This window comes from Chiloscyllium punctatum, chromosome 22 (genome assembly GCF_047496795.1).
Source record: "Chiloscyllium punctatum isolate Juve2018m chromosome 22, sChiPun1.3, whole genome shotgun sequence".
In the NCBI taxonomy this organism is placed as follows: domain Eukaryota; kingdom Metazoa; phylum Chordata; class Chondrichthyes; order Orectolobiformes; family Hemiscylliidae; genus Chiloscyllium; species Chiloscyllium punctatum.
In genome coordinates, this window is record NC_092760.1 from 63,543,211 (window position 1) to 63,560,870 (window position 17,660).

A 17,660-nucleotide genomic window follows, 5' to 3' on the forward strand; every position below is an offset into this window, starting at 1 on the left:
AGTCCACATTGATGCCCTGGGGTTGAAATGTTCCGAGGTGGAAGATGAGGCGTTCTTTCTCCAGGTGTCAGGTAGTGAGAGCGCGGCGGTGGAGGTGGTCCAGGACTTGCATGTCCTCGGCAGAGTGGGAGGGGGAGTTGAAATATTGGACCATGGGGCGGTGGGGTTGATTGGCGAGGGTGTCCCTCCCCCCACCTTACCACAGTTCCAACCTTCCAGCTCAGCACCATCCTCATGACCTGTCCTATCTGCCAACCTTCCTTCTCACCTATCTGCTCCACCCTTCTCTCTGACCTATCACCTTCATTCCCAACTCCATCCATCTCCCATTTATCTCTCCTTATTGATGATATGACAGGGCCTGTTTGGACTGTGGCTACTAATTGGACTAAAATGGTCGGTCTCTGTGGTATAGAGGCTATACAACTGCCTTGGCCAGAAGCAAGAGGTCTAAAGGTCACTGGGAATAGGCAAAAAGATCTCATTTACATAGTCAAGGTTCAGCCGCCTACTTCAAATCGCAACTCCATTGACCACTTATTGAGATGACATACTTCATCAGTTATCACCCACAGGTATCTTCCAACAATATATTCATATCATGCCTTCAAGACAATAACACGCCCTGAAATGCTTTATCAAACAAACTGAGTGATAGAGAAGTTAGGAAGACTGGTAGGATAGTTTACCAAAAGCATCTTGAATGTGGAGAAAGAGGTAAAGCAGCAGAAAATTTCACGGGGACGTTGCAAGCTAAAGTTCAAGACACCTGAAACATGGCTGCAACGGTGAAGATCAAGGCAAGTATGAGGACAGAATTGGAGAAGTGCCAATATGTCCAAAAGTTGTAGAAATCTGGAGGTTAGGTAGGATGAAGCAATGGGAGGATTTGAAAACGAGGGAAACAAAAATAATAATCTTGAGGCATGATGATTGGGTTCAGAAGCCGAAAAAGATGGCGCTGGAAAATCACATTCCTGATGAAGGGCTTACACCTGAAACAGACTCTCCTGCTCCTTGGATGCTGCCTGACCTGCTGTGCTTTTCCAGCGCCACACTGGACTCTGACTCTCCAGCATCAGCAGTCCTCACTTTCTCCTAATTATTGGTTCAGCAGCCAAACACAAAGCACTGAAGTGAGAGATGAACTGGAACTTGGTTATGTTTTAAAATAGGGAGCAGCAGAGTTTTGGATGAAGTCAAGATTATGGAAGGTGCAAGATGAAAGGCTGGAAAGGCGAGCAGTAGAATAGACAAGTTTGCAGGCAACGTGGATGAGGCTTCCATCAGGTGATGGATGGTAAGAAGATGTTGTGGGCTTTGAAAGCGTGTGGTAGTTCAAGTTTATGGAGGTGGAGTCCTAGACAATTTGGGGGTACCAATCCCACTATTCCCAGCTCCATGGGAACACCACCACCCCACCTGTGTAGCTGCTATCAAAGAATCCTGGGTAAGACAGGCCTGACACCTGCTCTGCTCAATTATTTAAAAAATGTTCTTCAGTAAGTATTAGCCCATAATTTACATCGTGCAGGTTTTCAACTTCTGCACTAAGCAGCTGCAGTGACGGCTGAGTACGGATCACAATGAATTTAGCAGCTGGTCCAACGTCATTACAGACTTGATGCTTCTACATTGCTACACTTCACATTTGTTTTATCTCCAAAAGAAATGCCCACCATGCATCAATTTCCAGCCCCCATTCCCATATGGAGCTCTCATTTAGAATACCAAATTGTCTAAAAAGTCCAACTGAAGCCAGAATAGCTAAACTAAACTGTCAACCCAAGTGTTTCAACTCACAGGGGTCAGTTTGTTTTCCTAAATGCAGACCGTGATGTTTGGGTTTTGCTGACATGGTCAGCATTTATAGTCCATCCTAGTTGCTTTCAAGGGAGTGGTGAGACACTGTACCAAACTGCTGCAGTCCTCAAGGGGTACCTGCTTCCAAAGTGCTGCAAGAGGGGGATTTCTAGACTTTTGATTGGGTAATGGTGAAGGAATAATGATTAATTCCAAGTCAGGATGGATTGGGACTTGCAGGACAAATTGTATTCAGTGCCATTATCCTTCTAGATGGTAGAGCTTGCATGTTCAAATGTTAGTCAGTCAACAACAATAAATTTGATTTACTCAGCAACAAACCAAAGAAACTTAGCAACTTGACATGTCGAGCCATCGTTACTTTGAGAGTGATTTGATTACAATACTTGTCTTGTACAGTGAGGTGACCCTTTTGCCCAGTGAGATGCAGTCTGCAACAGAACAGGATTGTGTACCTACCCTCACTTTTGCTGTAGTGTTCAGGGGCGTGTAACTACTTGATTCAATTAACTCTCTCTTCTCATGTTGAGCTTCTGGACCAATCAACAGGTTGAAGTGCGTGGTCAGGTGCCTCCGAAGCAATGTCTTCTGAGGTGGGATATTGAGGAGCAATGCCATTGTTTCAGAGTTAAAGCGTGACTCTAATATCTACACATAAAAACACAAGGATTGAGTTAACAGGTACGCATTTCATCCTGCCTTTTCATATCAGTGGATGAGAGGTTACCAAATTGAAAGCATAAAATCGGTAACATACTGACTGCCTATCATATCATCCACGCCGCTTCACTATCCAAAAGGGAGAAAGTGAGGATAGCAGACATTAAGACTCCATTTCGTGATGAAGGGCTTATGCCTGAAATCTCAATTCTCCTGCTCCTCGGATGCTGCCCGATCGGCTGTACTTTCCAGCACCACACTCTCGACTTCACTATCCAAAGTCTTGGTTTTAAAATTCCAACACTTAATTTCCAATCCCTGTATGGCTTCTCATCACCTTATCACTGTAATGACCTCCAGCCCTACAATCCTCAGATATCTGCAATTCTAGTCTTTTGCACATGCTTGATTTTCTGGGACCTAAAATTCAGGAGTCCCTGCCTACTGTAAAGTTCTATGTTCTAAACCTCTGAATTTCTTCCTCTCGTTTCATTTAATATGCCCCTTAAAATCTAACTCTTTGACCAAGTTTTGATAATATCACCTAACATGACTTTATATAAAATTTTGTCTGATAATGCTCCCATGATGCACTTCAGGTTGTTTTTAACTATTTTGAAAGGGCTACTTGAGATAATGTTCTAAAGTTGTGTCTGCTTAATATCAATGGTTTACATTAATCGCCACTGACAATGAGGGAAGCTGCTCAAGAGATGTTTGAACTAATACACTAACCAGAAGACCTCCATGTACACCACTCCCTCGAAGGTTTGGTGCATATTCTGCGAGATCCACTGACCTCAGCCATTCCATCACCCGATGATTTGACCACTGGACCACATCAGATGGAGATGTGTGATTCTGATCACAAAACAAATTGAGTTATTACAACCTTAAAAAGTAATTTCCTCCACATACAAATCCGGAGATCTTCAACATTTTGCTAAACTTGTGGGATAAAAGTTTGCTCCAATACTAAGTGCTGATAACAGAAACAAGGCGGAAGTGGTTGGGGAGGGAGGGGGGAGGGGGGAGGGTTGAGTCAGAGGGGATGCTGGTGCAGGAGAAGAGAATAGTACAAGAAAGTCTGATGTCACCTCAGCTATCATACACACATTATCCCACAGACATCCTCACAAAGCACAGATTTTAGCTGTGGCTTGAGGAATACTGGTGTGACCTTGTATATTTTTCTTAGAAGTAGTAGCTGTGGATCTTTTACAATCATCTGAAAAGGTCAGGTAGGGGCCTTGGTTTAGTGTTGCATTTGAAAAGATTTATTAATTTTTCTTTACTTTTTTGTTCATGGGTTATGGGCTTTGTTAGCTAAGCCAGTATTTATTCCTGATCCCTCATCACCCAATGGTTAGGTAAGTGTGGTTCAGACTGGATAAGGATGGCAGATTCCCTTTCCTAAAGGACATGAGTGAACCAGGTGGGTTTTTACAACAATAGGTGATCACCATCAAGCCAGCACTTTAATCCTGATTTTTAATAAATTCAAATTGTACCATTTATCATGATGGGATTCAAATCCTGTCCCCAGAGCATTGGCCTGTGGTTCTGGATTACCAGTCCAATGAAATTAGCACAACATCACTGCATCCCCAAGAAAACGACACTTGACAGTGCAGCTCTCCCTAACTGGACTGGAGTATCAGCTCTAGATTTTACTTTCAAGTCTCTGGAATGGAACTCAGAACCCTTTGGCTTCTGAGACAGAGGTGAGATCCCTATTTGCTGACCACAGCTGTGAGAAGCATGGTGAGGAATGAGGGAGAATGCAAAGAGGAAACCTTGGTCTGAATGGATAAGAGGCCTCTTTGGAATTGTACAAGATTGTCTTTGAAGTGGATGAGATGACCAGACAGCTTTCAGAGCTGGTATGACATTCTCCCAACCAGATGGCTCTGCTATAGCTAGATGATGCCTCTCACAAAAGCACCAGAGATGAAGCCCATGCTCCATGTTTCAGTTGATAGCGAGTGCAACTCACCAACAATTAAGGGAAGCACACTCACCTCATCAGAAGGCCTACGTCGAAGGCAGTTAGGATGGAACTTATTGGCGTGTAGTACGTGAATTGCACACTTAATACTAAGATGATGCAGCTGACTGGTAACCTTTAGAAATAAGAGGTCATTCTGCAAAAGAAAGCGAACACACTTCAGTTGAACATATCAGGAACACTCCTACCTGAAAATTTCTAATATGGGTAGTATTTGGTCAACTGGTCCTCTATCCCACTTGTTGTGTGTTCTAATGAACCAGTTCCACAATAGCTCATTGCCAATACACTCTACTCCAGCACTGTGTTATGACTCAAGACTGACCGCGACATGAGCTTCCAGTGGAAGTTAGTTTTAATCTTTTCTCCACTGTTATTGGTATTTTAGTAAAAAAATCGTGAAACACCATGGACTGGGACAAGCTTGTGCTTCCAAATAAACCTGTTGGATTATAACCTGGTGTTGTGACTTTTAATTTTGTCCACCTCAGTCCAACACCAACATTTCCACCTCATGGTATTTTAGAGTTGACCTGTATATATACTTGTATTTGAAGGTGATATGACAAGTTGAAAAACCTATTAACAGTATACAGGACCCTCTGCTTTACAGAAAAGTCTGTATGCACAAAAGGAAGGATGTTATACTCAACCTTCAAGTCACAAGGTGGGTTGACACAGTGCCCAATTCCGGGCTTCACAGTATAGGAAAAATATGAAAGTCTCAGAGTATGCAGAAGAGATGTATTAGAATGTTACTAAAGATGGAGTTGCATTATCTGGAGAGTTTGATGAAAATGGGGCTGTTCTCCTTGGCGAAGTGGAGATTTAATTGCTATTTGAAATTAAGAATAATTTTAATACAATTTTTAAAAAGCTGATTCTGGCATCAAGATTGATGCCAAAGAATTCTCTTCACTGGCAAAAGAACCAGAGGGAAGTTGTGAAGAAATGTTTCTACAATGAGTTGTTGTGACATTGTCAAGTGATGCTTTCAAGGAACATAGCTGTAAATTGACTGAATCTTGAAGATATATTTTGAAGCTTAGATTCCTCTTTATAATTTGATCATCATAGGTTTCTAATTGCACCAGTGAGGTAACTCACCACAGTCAAGTATTGAAGGACTCTCCCATCCACCCTGGCTTCATTGAACTGGTCTTTGTATTGAGGTAAGCCTATGTCATCAAGCCAACCTGAGAACATCACAAGAGATGGTGTGAAAGAAGATCAATACAGTTCAAATACCAGCAACACACAAACCAGACACTCTGCTCCCTTGCATTGTTACTTTTACCAGTTCCTCATGTGTACTTATTTTAATCAACATGCTCAAATGCGTGTCATTACACACACCTGGACAGACATGAACCCAAGGACACTATCACCTTCTCTTTCCTTCTCTCTGCTGCTGATACATAGTTTAAGTTGTTTCACTCCTAGCTCCAAGAAATATCAACAACTTGAAGCGCCAATGCTTTTTTTCTTTCCGTAAGTGCTGTCAGGTTTGCTGACTATTTCCAGTATATTCTGTTTTCATTCAACAGCTGCACACTAAGTTTTATTTTCTGCCCTCACAACGAATTCATCTAGCCAAACCACCAACATTTTCAAAGTTACACCTTACTTCAGACTGTTTGAGTTTGGCCTCCATGAATTGCTGAGGTCAGTGTTCAAGTTTTTTTTAAAAATCGGAACCAATAGCCTCACCCAGTGTAATTAAAACACGACTCGGAGGAATAGCCACAAAAATAGGTGGGGGCAGTCCTGAAATTCCTGAGTTGATATGGGTAATATTAAACAGCTTCTCAAAATGACTCCTCTGTCCTTTAGTTAACTTTGCTCAAATGAGTGCGTATATATCAAGAGAAGCGATTCAATGCATTATTTACCATAGCCACAAAGACACATTTAACCTGGAGATATAATAAATTAAAGAACAGCACAGGTTTGATGGACTCAAAGGTGAAAGAAATATCAAAAGAAACGTTTTGACTTAGACATCAGAGAGAATGTAGGCATTCACAAGGAGAGGGAGTGGCTGAAACAAATAGCATAGGTGCATTTCAGGGTAAGATGGACATGCATTTGGGGAGAAAGTAATAAGGAGGCAGCGTTAATTGAGGAAGGATGGAGGAGGTTCAAGTACAGCATAAATGCTGGCATAGACTGGTTGTGCCAAATGGCCTGTTGCTGTGCTGTATATCTTGTGTAATAGCCCCACTTAGTAACATTCATTCATTCTAATGCAATCTGCTCCTACTTCTGGAACCAGCACAAAATCTCGAAGTTTAAGCATAAATTACATCCAGCATAAATTCAGTTTCTAGTTCAAAACATATCTTGCTGGAATCTAGCCCAGATGACAAAACTTGCTATATCCCCAGACTGAATTGATCGCCATGACAAGCTTTCATTGATGACACTCATTTGTACACATTCAAGATATCCCAAAACTAAGATTCTTTTGCATGCAAAGAGACAAATTGATCCATTTTAAAAAAGCTTTTAAACCAAAATCTTTTTAACTTTATGAATTTAGTGACCGTGATCTAACCTAACATAAACATTTGTGTTTCAAAGACATAGTAATCTGGTTTAAGAATTGACACAGGTGGAAGAGTGATTCAGCAATTGATATAAATTTTTTGTGTGATCACCCCATGAGCTGTATTCATCAAATCGCACCTCTTCCTCTTAGGGAGAAAGGTATTGAAGGGTATGAGGTGAAATCGGGAACATGGCATTGAGTTCAATGATCAGCCATGTTTTTATTAAACTGGAGAGGGTGCAGAGAAGATTTACCAAGATATTCCTGGGACTGGAGGGCTCAAGTTGTAAGGAAGGTTGGAAAAGCGGGGACTTTTTCAAATTGGAGTGTAGGAATTTGAGGGGTCACCTTTCAGGTTTAAAAAAATCAAGGTGAATGGCAAAGGTCTTTTCCCTAGGGTAGGGGAGTTCAAACTTAGAGAGTCTAACTTTAAGGTGAGAGGAGAAAGATTTAAAAGGGACCAGAGAGAGAACGTTTTCACACAGAGGATGGTAGATGCAGGTATAATTACAACATTTAAAAGACATTTGGACAGGTATATGAATAGGAAAGATTTAGAGGGATATGGGCCAAATGAGGCAAGTGGGACTTGGTTTAATTTGAGAAACTTGGCCAGCATGAATGAGTTGGACCGAAGGGTCTGTGTCTGTGCTATATGACTCTGATCATATTGAATTGTGGAGCAGACTCAAAGGGCTTAATGGCCTACTCCTGTTCCTAAATTCCATAGTTTTCTATACATTAAGCACCACTCTTAAATATATCATGGCATGTTGTTTAACACATTTTACTTTCTACTTATTACAGTCTAAAATGTTTTTTTGGGTAACACTAGCTCATGGCAGATGCATTCGGGACCATGCAAACTAGCCTCAGCTGAAACTCAAGAACGACCATACTTTTCAAGCCCTTTCATTGCATTAAAGAACACTTTTTCGGCCCATTGAAAATGCTGGTTTTCGAAGGACAATTTTGCCAGTCGCACTCCTCTGCCGTTTACCCAAACTAATTCCATGGCTTCTCCTTTCGGTGCCTATCTGATTTTGTTTTGAAAGCCTTACTTGAACCTGCCTATAACACACACCCGAGGCAGTGCATTCCAGATCTTAAACATTCACTGCTTAAAAGAATATCCTCATGTTACCTGCGATTCTTAAGGACTTTAAAAACAAAAGTCCTGTTTGTTAGCCTTCCCTTCAGTGGGTAGTTTTCTATATTGACTCTGACTAAACTTCATGATTTTGAACATCACTGGGAAAAAAAGTACTCCTCTATCCCTTTTAAAAACTCTTTAAACTTTTCAGGGGCGGCACGGTGGCTCAGTGGTTAGCACTGCTGCCTCACAGCACCAGGGTCCCAGGTTTGATTCCAGCCTCTGGCGATTGTCTGTGTGGATTTTTCACATTCTTCCCGTGTCTGTGTGGGTTTCCTCCGGGTGCTCCGGTTCCCTCCCACAGTCTAAAGATGTGCAGGCCATGGTAAATTGCCCATAGTGTTAGGTGCATTAGTCAGAGGGAAGTGGGTCACTCCTCGGAGGGTCAGTGGAGACTGGTTGGGCCGAAGGGCCTGTTTCCACACTGTAGGGAATCTAATCTACCCCCGATTGTCCCCAAATGATCCACATGAACTGAAAGTCCCTCACCCCTGAAAATATTCTCACAAACTATTTGTGCCCCCTCTAAAGCCCTCATACTTAGGGCAAAATTTGCAACAGGATTGCTGATCATACCCCAAACAATTTGCCCAGTGAACCTTTCACAAACATTGTTCCCTCACAGGAAGCGTACATACGTGTGACCCAGATATGGTCCAACTTCCCTGCACTGTCATTCTGTCCATTACTGACAGTCTTCTGCAGCACTTGGATTTTCTTCCTGTGCAATGGATGCTTAATACCAAGCTCCTGCATCCAAAAATATGAAAATAAAATCATAATCAAAACAGCAAAAGAACTAATGTGCAGAGATATATATAAAATGCCATGAACGTCATCAGCGCCTCCCAAAGCAATTTTTGTGCATGCTATTTGTAGGAGCAGAGCTGTGGATTTTTTTGTGTGCACTGAAATGCCATTTACTGTTTTATCTGAGAGCTGGCACCAACAGAGCAGCACTTCTTCAGTACTGACCTTCTGAACCGAGATGCCGTTTTATGAAATAAAGTTAGGATCCCGGAAATTCATTACAGATAACCGATTTCAACTTACCTTCTCAAGTTCCTGAGGTGTTGCCGATAACAGTGTCTGCCCAGAAGTGATCCACTGCCTGGCCAAAGCCACATACTGACTAAGCCCACCGTCCTGGAGCCAAGTGCAAACCTGTTCAGTTGTCCATTGAGAGAAGGGTGCACTTGGGTCTCTGGGGGAAAAAAAAAAATTGTTGTCAGAAGCTTTTGAGGAAGTATAACACAAAAATGAAATATTCTGACACTGAACCAGGCTATTCTCACTTTTACAAAGCAAGTGAAGATGTCCGATATACTTTGTTACTCCCAGGTCTAACCAATTAATGGTACTTCACAATAGCTCACTCTTGGCCAGGAAGCAAATATCATCCACAAATTCTGTGTACACTGCGCAATTTCCCAAGTGAAGTGTCTGACAGAGATGCACGTTTTCCTGTCTAATATTTGGAAAATAGGATTAGATCTCTGCCTTCTTTCTTCTTGGGTTGTAGCTCACATTGAAATACACAAAACCTACAGCGAAGTAAGAGACAATTTGGCACAAGTCCAAATATATTACAACTACAATGTAACATTTGCCTACCCTCTTTATTGCCTTTTAAAAGAATTCAGTAGGTTACCAAGCAAGATCTTAACTTTTGAAATTCACGTTGACAGTTCTTAATATAATTTTGCTGTGTTTCTCAGCGAGGTTTGAGAAGATTTGTAGCTCAGGTTGAGGTTCTGGATGTAGGTTTGCTTGCTGAGCTGGAAGGTTCATTTCCAGACGTTTCATCACCCTACTAGGTAACATCTTCAGTGAGCCTCAGGCAAAGCACTGCTGATAAGTCCTGCTTTGTATTTATACGTTTGGGTTGCTTCAGGTTGGTGTTGTCATTTCCTATGGAGATGTCATTTCCTGTTCTTTTTCTCAGGGGTGTGGTGGATGGGGTCTAACGCGATGTGTTTGTTGATAGAGTTCTCGTTGGAATGCCATGCTTCTAGGAATTATTGTGCATGTCTCTGTTTGGCTGTCCTAGGATGGATGTATTGTCCCAGTGGAAGTGGTGTCCTCCCTCATCCGTATGTAAGGATATTAATGAGACCGGGTCATGTAGTGTTGTGGCTAGCTGGTGTTCATGTATCCTGGTGGCTAGTTTTCTGCCTGTTTGTCCAATGTAGTGTTTGTTACAGTCCTTGCACGGTATTTTGTAAATGACAGTAGTTTTGCTTGTTGTCTGTATAGGGTCTTTCAAGTTCATTAGCTGCTGTTTTAGTGTGTTGGTGGGTTTGTGGGCTATGATGCCAAGGGATCAGAGTAGTCTGGCAGTCACTTCCAAGATGTCTTTGACATAGGGGAGAGTGACTAGGGTTTCTGGAAGTGTTTTGTCTGCTTGTTTGGGTTTGTTGCTGAGAAATCGGTGGACTGTGTTCATTGTTTCTCAGTTATACTGTTCCTAATACCTACCTTAAACTAACTTATCTATGGCTCTCTGATCACTTTACATTACCCATAATGTACAGCCTTCCCGTCCCATAATTGAAATCAGCCCAATCACCCAATCTGTGCTGGTATCTACATTGTCAAAGTCATGCAGCTTGTAGACCCACTCACATCCTTGGGCTTGACAACTCTTTAGACCTGGTCAAACAGGGTCCTGCTGTTGCTCGTAAGCCGCCTCTTCGGAATTCTGAAGTGCCCTCATCATCATCTTGAAGCGAAGATGAATTGGTTCTTCTAATTCTGGGGTGAAAAAGAAGAAAGAGCAGGAGAGAAAAAAGACCATGCTGTAGTATTTACTTGGAGAACAGTAAAATTGAACAACACAAGACAGCTTCTGTTTGTATGACATTTCCGATCTCTACTGATTTATTTATATTACAGAAGTGGTTTTCCATTGTTAGGCCTATAACAGCTTAGTTCTTGCTGGAAAAAGACATTTCATTGAATGCTCTTGTCAGATCAACGGCTTCTCACACCTTTTTGCTCAATTTATCATTTTTAAAAAAAAAACTTGCTGGGTGTGCAGGTTGATTAAGAACATTGTAATAACCAGGACGTTTGGAACTGGGCTGAGGAGTGGCAGACGGAATTTAATTTAGATAAATGCAAGGTGTTGCATTCTGGTAAGATGAACAAGGGCAGGACTTACACAGTTAATCAAGGGGCCCCGAGCAGTGTTGTAGAACAGCTGGATCCAGTGGCTTAAGTACATATTTCACTGGAAGTTGCATCACAGATAGACAGAATGGTAAAGGTCAAGTTTGGTGTGCTTGCCTTCATTGCTCAGACCATTGAGTATAGACTTAGGGTCATCATGTTGCAATTGTACAGGATATTGGTGATGCCACTTTTGGAGTACTGTGTACAGTTCAGATCGCCCTGCTATAGGAAGGATATTAAATTTAAGAGGGTTCAGAAAGGATTTACAAGGATGTTACTAGGACTGTACGGTTCGAGTTATAAGGAGAGACTGGATAAGCTGGGACCTTTTCCCCACTGGAGGGCAGGTGGTTGAGGGGTGACCTTATAAAGGTTTATAAAATCCTGGAGTGCATAGATAAGATGAATAGCAAAGTTCTTTTCTCGAGGGTCAGGAAGTTCAAAGCTAGAGGGCATATTTTAAGGAGAAAGATTTAAAAAGGCACCTGAGGGGCAACGGTTTCATATTAAGGGTGGCTCATATATGGAATGAACTGCCAGAGGAAGTGGTAGACACAGGTACTGTTATAACATTTAAAAGACATTTGGACAGGTACAAGAATAAGAAAGGTCAAGGAGAATACGGGCCAAGCACAGGCAAATGGGACTTGTTTAGTTTGAGAAACTTGGTCAGTACAGACGAGTTGGATTGAAGGATTAGTTTCTGTTCTGCAAGACTCAGATCTTCAGTTCACCTTCTTAAGCAATGTGATTTACAGATTGAGAAAGTTTAGAAGAACCTTCGAGAAGAGAAGGGTGAAGTAGAATCAAAACCGATTTAGAAAGAGAAAAATTACAGGAAAAAGAAAATCAAAGAGAACGATAAAAGAGAAAATAAAATAAAAGCATTTTAAGAACCTTCAATAGCCATTTCCCACCTGCAGAAGTGAGAGAAAATAATTTAAATTGCTCCTTTTCTGAGATGTTCTGCCATTGTGAAAGTAGCCAGATAAATACATTTCTTTTAAAATCAAGCAGCCAATCAAGGCATGACAACACACAATCTAACAAAAAGTTGGAATTGTAATCTGTGACAACATGGCCATTTAAACTGGATAATAAATTCTCGGGAATTAAACCTCTCGGTTTAAGCCCACTCTGTGCTGCACTGGGAAGTCAGCCTTGATTACTGTTCAAGTCCTAGTAAAATTCAATAACCTAAAGTATCATGTAACCTATCAACTATTAACCTAAGGAAACATTGGTGTTCAGTGTACCTCGCTTTACAGTTAAATTACATTCCTCTCCCTTTGGATCTAGAGGTGGGAAAGGGTAAGTAGAGGACAAATCTTTCAGGTAATTGTCAAAATAAAACAAAAGTTTATTTTTAACAATGCAGTATATAACTACGATCTGCAAGGAGTTGCCTGAAGGGGGAGAGGTATAAGATATATTTTAAGTATTTATTCAATTTCCTTTTTAAAAGGAAACTATTGCTAACTAATGATAGTAAAGCAGGGCAACTGGCACTAATCAGGTACCGCTTTCAAAGAAGCATCAAACAGTATGGGCTGAATGGCCTTCTGTGCTGTACACTTCTTGCTGAGCATTGCTCTAACTAGGTGTCTTTCTCTATTCACCCTAGCAATGCAATAACATCCACTATCACAGCCAAAATTATTTGTATTCTAGGAATAGCCAACACAGTCATATCAGGAGCACACCCAGTGTACTGTAGATGCCAAACCACGTGATATTTGCTTTGAAAGAATTGTTAATAAGCAAGCATAATTAATCGTGTGCTATAATTTACACCTTATTGTGAAGGCAGGGAGAGGTTCCCTGTTATCAGGGAGTGAAAGCTACATGCATTGGTCAAACTGCAACCAACAGAAACACTTCCGAGCTCAGATGACTCACCTTCCCAGAAATTTCTTGAGGCCTTTGGTACTCTTTTTGCTCTCGGGGGAAATTGAAGGAAACTGATCAGTGTCAGTGGCTGAGGACAGAGGTGAAAGATTGGGCGAACTAAAGGTGGAGTCAACACTCCTCTCAGTCTCTCCTAAACAGGAAAACATTGAGTGAAAAACAAGCATAGCCAAATGCAATGTGGAATTAATTTACTTTCTGTCTAAACAGCCGTTCTGTCACCATGTCCAGTAACACTTGAGTCATAAAACAGCACAGTGAGATTATAGCACCTGAAATTATTGGGTGCAAATATATTGATTCCTCACTACAATACTCTGCTGTAGCTAGTGGACAGCAGTCTCACCTCTGACTCAGAGGGCCGTGGATTTCAATCCCACCACAGACTGGAGCACATGATCATCCAGGTGGACTTCTCTGGGAGCAAGCAAATAAGGGCAGGTGAGTAGAAAAGGTTGGATGTGCGCAGGGGTGATGGCTGGTGCTGAGACCAGTGAAGGTAAGGGTTTGATGATGAGTAGTCAGTTTGCTTCAAACCACCTTCCCGCCCAAAAATAAAGGTCACTGTCATGTACACCCACCCATGCAGCAACTTGCAATTCTCTCCCATCAGGACTACCCAATCCCATGTTTGCCCATACAGCTGTCCAATCTGTTGCCAGAGCTGTCAGAAATGCACCAGGGTGCACACCCCACCCCCCCCACCCCCAGACTCCAGCCTGAGACATCAGTTGCTGAATCTGACTTCCAGGGTCGGTGTGGCAGCCAAAAGAATTGCTAGCCTAGAACTCTTCCTTTACTAACATCTGTCTTCTCACCCCCACGCTCATACAGAGTCACAGAGTTGGACATTTCACCCATTTCCCTCACATGGAACCCCCCCCTCCTAAATCTTTCAGGAACCTGTCAGAGTTAGTGGAGCTGGTAAAGTCCAGTGGGTCCTGCTCTTCAACATGTAACGTGATAGTGCTGGACTGGGCACATGCAGGGTGAATACGTGTGGATGGCAGTGACCAGGCAATGACAAAAAGAGGAGAAATTAAACAGTATCTGGGAAATGGAAGAGGAGAACAAATTCCAGGACATTCCACCTGGTTAATTGCTTTCAGTCTCATACTTAGGAGTGCCACACAGTCCATTTTTTCGCTCAGATGTTAAACCTCTCACGTGATTTGTAAGTTTGGTGGACAGACAGTTATTTAAAATTCCCATAACTGGCCAGTACATGGAAACCTACAAGATGGATATCAGTTAAAATGTGGTCTAAAATTGCCAGCTGCCATAACATTGTAAAGAATCACAACTATCTCGCACTTACATAAGTGACTTGTCATAAAACATCTTTAGCATAATTCATTCGAAGGTACTTCACAGTTGTGTTACGAAACAAAATACAACACTGACCCCATAATGAGACAATAGGGCCGACGACCAAAAGCTTTGTCGACAAGTTTGAGGAAGAAACTTTAGGAAGAGATAGAAAGATGTAGGAATGTAGGAGGGAACCCCAGAGCTTAGGGCCACAGGCAGTGGCTACTGGTGAAGTGATTGAAGTTAAAGAGGCTCAAGAGGCCAGAATTAGGACAACAAAGATTTTCAGAGAGTTAAGGCTGGGGGTAATTGCAGAGACAGGGAGGGTGCAATGTCATGAAGGAATTTGAAAACAAGGGTGTGAATTTTAATGTTGAGTGCCAAAGGAACTCAAGAATGCAAAAGTGATGTATGAACAGGATGGGTCAACTTGGGATACTTAGCAGCACAGTTTTAGTTAACTGTAAAAGTAACCACCCAATCTAATCCCATCCTCCTTCTGATACCCTATACTCTTTTGCATCTTAACCAGTCCATTACCAAACCCTTTAATATCTGACCCAATATAATCTTACTCTTGCTTTAAAATCCCATTGAAATGAATCCAACTCTTTATATCTTTTAATATGACATCCAGTCTAATTCTACTCCCCTTTCTATTTAATACCATATCCGGTCTAACCTCAGTCCCATCATTCCCTTTAACTTTTAATATCCCTCCTAATTTAATTCTACCCATATCCTTGAAAAGTTTTGAAAGCAGCTGTGGTTGTCAATTCTTTGGAAAATCACAGCCACTTGTGTGCTTTAGAAACAGCTCACAGTATGAAATAAAAGCCAACATCAGCAACCCATCTAAATGGGGGGGAGCTGATGTATAGCAGTGATCTTGGCCAACATGAATACTTGGAACGGAAAAGAGCACATTTGGTTTCAAATATCTGGAAATCTGCCTGTGTACTCACCAGAACTGCAGATAAATTAATATTGGCGAGTTACTTGCTGGTCAACATCCAAGCTGGCAAAGCTGTGGCTTCTTATATCTCCTAAATGCCACGTGTATCTGAACAAGAAAGCACCAGAAGGGCAAACTGATCTACACCTGACAGGTTGGGCAGATACTCTGCAACAGGCTTATTGCCTGGGCTACGTCCACCACCAACTGTCATTGGTTCCTCTTTCTCTTCCTACCCAAGCTCCAGCAAAAACCAAACTCCAGTCATTCTGTTCCAGTAATTCACTGGTATCTAGAGAGATGGCCACTGCATTTGCGTAATATCTCTGACATAGGAAAGTGTCTGGGCGCTTGACAGGAGTTAAAAATCACAGACACCAGGTTATAGTACAACACTTTTGTTTGGAAGTACAGACTTTTGGAGTGCTGCTCCATCGTCGGGTACCTGATGAAGAAGCAGTGCTCTGAAAGCCTGTAATTCCAAATAAACCCATTGGACCATAACCTGGTGTTGTGTGACTTTTAACTTTGTACGCACCAGTCCAGCATCGGCACCTCCACATCATGGCTTAACAGGAGTGTAATCACAAAAATAAGCACCATCACCCCAATAAAGACATTAGAATAAATGACCAATTGCTTGGTCATAAAGGTATGGTTTTAAAGATCATCTTAAAAAGGAGAACAGATAGGGATGTTTAGGGAGGGAATTGCAGAGGAAATCAAGCTGTCTGATAGCCTGGCCAGCAACTGAGTGGAAAATGCAGTGGATAACAGTGGCTAGTTTTGGAGGAGAAGATGATAGCAGGGCTGAAGGAAATTACAGGCAGTGTGAGGAACACATGGGGGATTGGAAACTGAAGATGAGCAATTTAAAACAGGCATTTGGGGACTAAGAGCCAATGTGGGTCAATGACAGGACTGGTCAGAGAACATGACCTGGCACATGTTAGGGTATGAACATAACTGTATCCAACTCATATAGCAGGAGGCCCTTCAGCCCATTGTTTCCATGCTTGTCATCAAATGCCCATACATTCTAATCTCCATTGCAGACACCAGCTTGACAATTATTCTGACAGAAGTGCTACATTTTACATTGACCTGAAAACAAAAAGCAGAAACCTCTTGTGTAATGCATTGTGGTCATACAGTACAGTACCTAAAGTTGGAGCACTGGCACTCCTGTTGCGATCTTCAACCATCCCGAAAAGTAGCAAGTCACGTGAAGAGAAAGGAAGATTTGCCGCAGAGAGGAAGAGTTAAAAAGATGACAAAAACAAACAGAAGCAGCAAAACCCATGCAAAACAAAAGAAAACAAGCTGCAATAGGGTCAGTAAATCACAGGGCTAAAACATCTACAACTGAAGCCCAGTAACAGCAAAAGGATAGTCAGTTCAGTACATGGATTCACTTCTGGCCAATTAGCCTTCAATTCCAACCAGGAATAAAACCTCTTTAATTAACAATTTTGCATTTTTAATTGTAATGCGTTTAGCAATGTTCCAAATTCAATGTGGTAGAAAAATAAAGTGCCTGCGGTGAACACACGTTTGTTCTGACCTCTAGGTTATAAAGTACTAAGAGAGGTTTGAGACACTCACTCGACTGCACTACCCAGTCACCAGAGCTTGCAACTAGACTGTGACAATGAACATAGTAAATGAAGGGAGAAATGTTGATTTGACAATATATGATAGTAGATGCCGACAGTGCACTGTGACAGAAAAACCATGACATCATGTTGATGGACAGGAAGTGCATACCACATACCAGGCCATGCACTGTCTATGATGAAATCTCATTTACCAGGAGGCTTGGCATTCCTTTTTCCAACAGTCTGATGGGCAGAAATCAAGTCTATTCATGACAATATTTGTGCAAGGTTTGAGAATAGTTAACATTTTTTCTAAGCATTTTGAACGCGTTGATTTAGATCAATGTGGAAGTTCTTTTTTGGGAGATTAAAGATTTAAAAAAAATCAGGGTTCACCAATAATTTTAAGAGTAGGTCAGGCTGCAGTGGTGTACTGTTTTTTTTTCTGATTAGAAGTCCAAGAGCCTGGACTAGTAATCACGAGAATGAGAGTTCAAAAATTGTATTGAGGCAGTTTG

At 41.7% G+C, this 17,660-nt stretch overlaps 1 protein-coding gene across 14 annotated transcripts in view; it reads right to left on the minus strand.

The window, feature by feature from the left end:
* ppfibp2b (PPFIA binding protein 2b) overlaps nucleotides 1-17,660 on the minus strand; it is a 268,409-nt gene that overhangs the window by 13,519 nt on the left and 237,230 nt on the right. For 13 of the 14 annotated variants that reach the window (XM_072592539.1, XM_072592535.1, XM_072592533.1 and 10 more), the window contains 9 exons: nucleotides 16,707-16,739; nucleotides 13,270-13,411; nucleotides 10,822-10,950; nucleotides 9,250-9,400; nucleotides 8,835-8,946; nucleotides 5,600-5,688; nucleotides 4,506-4,628; nucleotides 3,220-3,345; nucleotides 2,284-2,472 (listed from right to left, as the gene is read on the minus strand). In XM_072592539.1, the coding sequence (XP_072448640.1) occupies nucleotides 2,284-2,472; nucleotides 3,220-3,345; nucleotides 4,506-4,628; nucleotides 5,600-5,688; nucleotides 8,835-8,946; nucleotides 9,250-9,400; nucleotides 10,822-10,950; nucleotides 13,270-13,411; nucleotides 16,707-16,739 (1,094 nt within the window). The remainder of the gene's footprint in view (nucleotides 1-2,283; nucleotides 2,473-3,219; nucleotides 3,346-4,505; nucleotides 4,629-5,599; nucleotides 5,689-8,834; nucleotides 8,947-9,249; nucleotides 9,401-10,821; nucleotides 10,951-13,269; nucleotides 13,412-16,706; nucleotides 16,740-17,660) is intronic. The other variant, XM_072592534.1, reaches the window with a different exon arrangement.